At 43.1% G+C, this 6,226-nt stretch overlaps 1 protein-coding gene across 1 annotated transcript; it reads left to right on the top strand.

The window, feature by feature from the left end:
• Window positions 1–4,772: 4,772 nt before the first annotated feature.
• On the top strand, window positions 4,773–5,806 carry LOC123462951 (density-regulated protein-like). The gene is made up of 2 exons (XM_045157510.1): window positions 4,773–4,776; window positions 5,119–5,806. Exon 2 carries the CDS (start codon window positions 5,128–5,130, stop codon window positions 5,665–5,667), a length of 540 nt encoding a protein of 179 aa, XP_045013445.1. The 5' UTR covers window positions 4,773–4,776; window positions 5,119–5,127; the 3' UTR covers window positions 5,668–5,806.
• The last annotated feature ends 420 nt before the right edge of the window (window positions 5,807–6,226 follow it).

Raw genomic sequence — 6,226 nt, 5'->3', positions numbered from 1 at the left:
TATCTTACTATTCAACAAAAAATCCAAAGTAACTCAAGAATCTAAGTGAGCAAATAATTGTGCAGCTAGATCACCAGGACTCCAGCTGGCTTGTGAGTAAGTGTGTGTGTGTGTGTGTGTGTGTGTGTGTGTGTGTGTGTTGTGTTGTATCGATATTTCCTTAATATTGCTGTAGTGGTATAGAAGTTCATTCTTATTTTTTTTTCTTACATTTATTTATTTATTTACTTGCCAACAAAGAGAACAGAGCAGAAATTGAGTGTGCCAGACAGGGCATCTTTCATTGCGTGTGCCACCTTGTGCCTCTGGCTTTGCATAAGTACTGGGGAATCAAACCCAGGCCCTCAGGCTTTGCAAGCAAGCGCCTTTAACCTCTGAGCCATCTCCCCAGCCCCAGAAGTTCATTCTTTGTTGTCACAAAATAAATGCAAATATTACTTATATTCCACTGCTGATGCTGCTGACGCCTGACCTTAGAAATCAATCAAGCTTATCCCCTGAGACTTTTTTAAAAATATTTTTATTGATTTGCAAGTAGAGAGAGAGTAAGAGAGAGGGAATGAGCTCACCAGGGCCTCTTGCCACTGCAAACAAATTCCAGATACATGTGTGCCCCTTTGTGCATCTGACTTTACGTGAAATTTAGGGAGAAATGAACCTGGGCTAGCAGGCTTCGCAAGTAAGTGCCTTTACCCAACGAGCCATCTCTCCAGGTGTCTCTGACCCTTGATGCATATAATTCTCTCTTTGACACTTAGGCATGCAGTCCTGTCTTCTGGGGTGTCGCCTCCACCCCACAATGATCCAAGCACACTCCCTATCTTGGTGGGAAGGGCAACAAAAGTCTTTCTTGAAGCTTTGCTCTCTGGGTCACAGCAGACATGTTGGGATGTGAGTGGGTGGAGAGCATGCTGGGCGTGGGGGCCAGGCCCACGGGAGCACACCTTGCTGCTAAAGACTTTTATCATCCAGCCCTTCACCTTCCTTAGTCACAATTCCTTCACGGCTCTCTAACAACGGGGACAAGAGAGAAACAGGATCCAAGGAAGAAGACAGAGGTAAGATGGCCCTCTATGGACACCCACTGCGTGCTGGGTGATCTCACGTAGGGACGTGGTGTCAGCATTTGTGACAACACGTTAGATGTGATGTCCCTGCCAACATGTTTTTAAATTATAAAACTGAAGCTTGGACTTCTGGTTAAGATGGCGGCGTAGGTACCACGCCAAAGCAGCCTAGGGGGGGAAAGAACAAAAAACTCAGCAAAATACACACTTTTACTAAAAAGTGAGGTGTATAGGAAATTGAAGCGGCAGCGGAGAAGTAGCAGAGATCCAGAGCATCCAGAGCCCGCACAGGCGGGAAAAGCGGCTCCGGCAGCTCCGCCAACCACAGCGGCAGCGGGGCGCACCAGAAAGCCGCCAGACTCAGCTCCAGCTGCAGGAGAAGCCAGGTGCGGGAGCTTCCCCTCACCCCGCGCTCTCCGCAACTCAGGACATGTGAAGGGAGAGCGGCAGCGAGCAGCAGAGGAGCAGACCGCGAGGTAGAAGAACGCTTGGAGCAGTGAGAGAACCAGAGCAGCCGCGGCTCCCTCCCCTCCCCCACCGCCTGAGCCCAGCTCCAGCAAACAGAGCAGCTTCCCGGGACCCGGCCACACCAACTTGAGCCAACAGCGGGACCCAAGCAGGAGCAGAGTCTGGCAGCAACATCAGCGGCTCAGCTGCTCCAGCAGCAGCGGAGCCAGTAGTGGCAGCCTCAGTGGCAGCAGCAGCAAACCCAGCAGCAGCAGCTTCAGAGGCAGCAGCAGCAGATCCAGCTGGCAGCAGCTTCAGCAGCATCAGCGGTGGCTCCAGCAGCAGCGGCGACAGATCCAGCAGCAGCAGCAGTAGCAGTTCCAGCAGCGGGGCTGCTGATCTGCAGGGCCACACTTGCCAGGCTCACTTTGCCCTGCAGGAAAAGCCAGTGCCCAGCTCCAGAAATCAGAACAGCAGCCCAACGACCCAGCCAGCAACTTGACTGAGACCAAAATCATCCAAGGTAACTGGGATTGCACCAGGGAAGAGTCTCACTTGGTCACAAGCTGACATGGATTCCTCAACAGACCAGAAATCTTAACCTCTTTGTTGATAGAGGATCTGGTTGTTATAATAACTACTCTTGCATAAATACTCGAGGCTGTTTTTGATTGAATGTGTAAAGTGTTTAGTTAAATTTTACAATCTACCTGTATTTTATTCCACTCAGCCTGCTTGAATACTCCCATAGCAGGGAAACCCCTAGGAACACATTTGTAGATACTCTGAGAGTCTTAAGAGCCACACCTAACAACTTAAGCTCCTACCCTGAAGATATATCACATCAAATCAATTGATACAGCTAAGAATACCCAGCTAGCTAGAAAATCCAAGCATTAACTTAATCCAAGATGCAAAATTATATACATTATAACACAAGAAACACTAAAAAGCAAGACAATATAAATCCACGTAAAAGTACTAATGCATCAGAAATGACCTCCAGTGAGAACGAGTTGGAGGAAATGCCTGAAAAAGATTTCAAAAGAATGATTATAAATATGTTCAAAAAGATCAAAGAACAAATAAAAGGAATCTAAGAGGAAATCAAAGGAATCAAAGAGGAAATCAAAGAAGACGCAGGACACCCAATTAATGAAATAAAGAAGACAATACAAGACATAAATAAGGAAATAGAAATAATAAAGAAAAACCAGTCAGAATTACTAGCAATGAAGAACAGTTAATGAAATAAAAAACTCTGTAGAAAATCTCACCAGTCGAATGGATGAAGGAGAGGACAGAATATCTAAGCTAGAAGACCACGTGGCAGATCTAATACAGTCCAACAAAGAGAAAGACAAACTTATAGAAAAGTATGAGTGGGAATTTCAAGATATTCGGGACACTATGAAAAGATCAAACATAAGAATGCAGGGCATAGTAGAAGGAGGAGAATTCCACTCCAAAGGCATAGTAGGCGTCTTCAACAAAATCATAGAAGAAAACTTCCCCCAAATTGGGAAAGAGGTGCCAATGCAGATACAGGAAGCCTTTAGAACCCCAGCCAGACAAAACCTGGAAAGAACCTCTCCTCGCCATATTATAATCAAACTTCCAAACACACAAACCAAAGAAAAAGTATTGAAAGCAGTTAGAGAAAAAAAATCAAGTCACTTACAAAGGCAAGCCCATCAGGATTACAGCAGATTATTCAACACAAACTTTCAAAGCTAGAAGGGTTTGGAGTGATATATTCCAAGTTCTGAAAGATAACAACTGTCAACCAAGGTTACTTTATCCTGCAAAGCTATCCATTCAAATAGATGGAGAAATAAGGACATCCATGACAAAAGCAGGTTAAAGGAGTATTTGAAGACAAAACCAGCTCTACAGAAAATACTTGATAGAATCCTCCATGCTGAAGAAAAGGAAAAGCACGCATATAAGGATCCTGGAAAAAATAAGAAATACTCAAATACTAGTTAACACAAGAGAGCAAAGGTAGAACCGGAACCACAAAAAAAAATGGCAAACATAAATATACACCTTTCAATAATATCTCTTAATATCAACAGCCTCAATGCCCAAACCAAAAGACATAGGTTTTCAGACTGGGTTAAAAAGCAGGATAAGGGCTGGAGAAATGGCTTAGCAGTTAAGCACTTGCCTGTGAACCCTAAGGACCTGGGTTCGAGGCTTGATTCCCCAAGACCCACGTTAGCCAGATGCACAAGGGGGTGCACGCATCTGGAGTTTGTTTGCAGTGGCTGGAGGCCCTGGCGTGCCCATTGTCTCTCTATCTGCCTCTTTCTCTCTCTGTCTGTCACTCTCAAATAAATAAATAAAAATAATTTAAAAAAAATTTTTTAAAAAGCAGGATAATACAATTTGTTGTCTCCAAGAAACTCACCTTTCTACAAAGGATAGACATTATCTTAGGGTGAAAGGTTGGAAGACAGTGTTTCAAGCAAATGGTCCTAGAAAACAAGCAGGGGTTGCTATCCTAATATCAGACAGGGTAGACTTTAGTCCGACGTTAGTCAAGAAAGATAAGGAAGGTCACTTTATATTGATTAAGGGCACACTCCAACAGGAGGACATTACAATCCTAAACATATATGCACCTAACATGGGGGCCCCTAAATTCATCACACAAACACTATTAAAACTAAGGTCACAGATAACACCAAACACAGTGGTAGTGGGTGACTTCAACACCTCACTCTCATCAATTGACAGGTCATCCCAGGAAAAATTAAACAGAGAGGCATCTGGACTAAATGAGGTCATAGAAGGAATGGACCTAACAGATATATACAGGACATTTCATCCAAATGCTGGAGAATATACATTCTTTTCAGCAGCACATGGAACATTCTCTGAAATAGACCATATATTAGGACACAAAGCAAATCTTAACAAATTCAGGAAAATTGAAATAATTCCTTGCATTCTATCTGACCACAATGGAATTAAACTACAAATCAGTAGCAAGAAAGGCTATAGAGCATACACAAAATCATGGAAACAAACCAATACACTACCAAATGATGAATGGGTCAATGAAGAAATCAAGAAGGAAATCAAAAAATTTATAGAGTCAAATGATAATGAGAATACAACATATCAAAATCTCTGGGACACAATGAAGGCAGTTCTAAGAGGTAAATTTATAGCCTTAAGTGCCTACATTAAGAAATTAGAGGTCGCTTCAGCTGGCGGGCGCTGCGGCGGCAGGGGCTGCTGGTTGACCGCCTGGGTAACAACCCCTCATGGCTCTCCCGCTTCTGAAAAGCTCCTAGAGAGAGTGGGAGAAGCTGAGGTGTTCCCTGAAAAAGGGGGCCGGGCAGAGCATCTCCACCCCCCGCCCACATGGGCCCCCTCTGGAGTCCCCGCAATGGCCCCTTCCCCTTAGATCTGCTGGCCCTGTTGCCTGGCCTCAGCCCTCTTACATTCTGCGCTCTGCTTAAGCGTTCTGTCCCCGTTATCCCCTCATCCTTCCGAGTCTCGGGCCATCCTGTTCCTGTCTTCTTCCCTGATTCCTCGGTGTCCCGCCTTTGGCGTTTAGCTACCCACACATCTTGCTTTCTGGACACCCCAGGTTTGTGAAATGGCTACTGACATTTCTGAATCCAGTGGGGCTGACTGCAAAGGAGATACGAGGAACAGTGCCAAGTTAGATGCTGATTACCCTCTTCGAGTCCTTTATGGTGGAGTTTGTTCTTTACCAACAGAGTACTCTGAATATATGCCTGATGTTGCTAAATGTAGGCAATGGTTAGAGAAGAATTATCCAAATGAATTTGCAAAACTCACTGTAGAAAATTCACCCAAACAAGAAACCAGAATTAGTGAAAGTCAAGGAACCGTAAGAGAAGAAGAGGAGAAGAAAAAACAAAAGCGAGGTGGAAGAGGTCAAATAAAACAGAAAAAGAAGACCGTACCACAAAAGGTTACTATAGCAAAAATTCCCAGAGCAAAGAAGAAATATGTGACTAGAGTGTGTGGCCTTGCAACTTTTGAAATTGATCTTAAAGAAGCACAAAGATTTTTTGCTCAGAAATTCTCCTGTGGTGCCTCAGTAACAGGGGAGGATGAGATCATCATTCAGGGAGACTTCACAGATGACATAATTGATGTCATTCAGTAAAAATGGCCAGAGGTAGATGATGACAGCATTGAAGATCTCAGAGAAGTAAAGAAGTGATTTTGGAAACGTCTGTATTTATGATCTGAACTGAAAGTTGATATGGCCAAAGGGAGAGGGGACTTTTAGAAATATATACATATTATATATATATATATATATATATATATTTATCCTACAGTAAAGCTGTAGACTGCTCTCTTCCTTGGCATTTTCACTATTCTGTACAAGACTGCTTGGGTTTTTTATTGCCAAAGTATTATAGACAAGGGAGACTGTCATGCATATGCATGAATCTGAATTTAGTCAAATAAAAAAATTTGGCCATTTGAATAAAAAAAAAAAAAAGAAATTAGAAAGGTCACAAGTAAATGACCTAATGCTTCACCTTAAAGCCTTGGAAAAAGAAGAACAAGGCAAACCAAAAATCAGTAGACAAGAAGAAATAATAAAGATTAGGGCAGAAATTAATGAAATAGAAAGAAAAAAAAAAATCCAAAGAATTAATGAAACAAAGAGTTGGTTCTTTGAAAGGATAAACAAGATTGATAAACCCTTGGCA

Source organism: Jaculus jaculus, chromosome 8, assembly GCF_020740685.1.
Source record: "Jaculus jaculus isolate mJacJac1 chromosome 8, mJacJac1.mat.Y.cur, whole genome shotgun sequence".
Taxonomy (NCBI): domain Eukaryota; kingdom Metazoa; phylum Chordata; class Mammalia; order Rodentia; family Dipodidae; genus Jaculus; species Jaculus jaculus.
Note: the sequence above shows the minus strand (reverse complement) of the source record. Positions and strands in the feature narration are given on the sequence as shown.

Excerpts from the sequence above, each read along its gene's own strand:
- LOC123462951 (XM_045157510.1), top strand. The coding sequence starts at position 5,128 with ATGGCTACTGACATTTCTGAATCCAGTGGGGCTGACTGCAAAGGAGAT.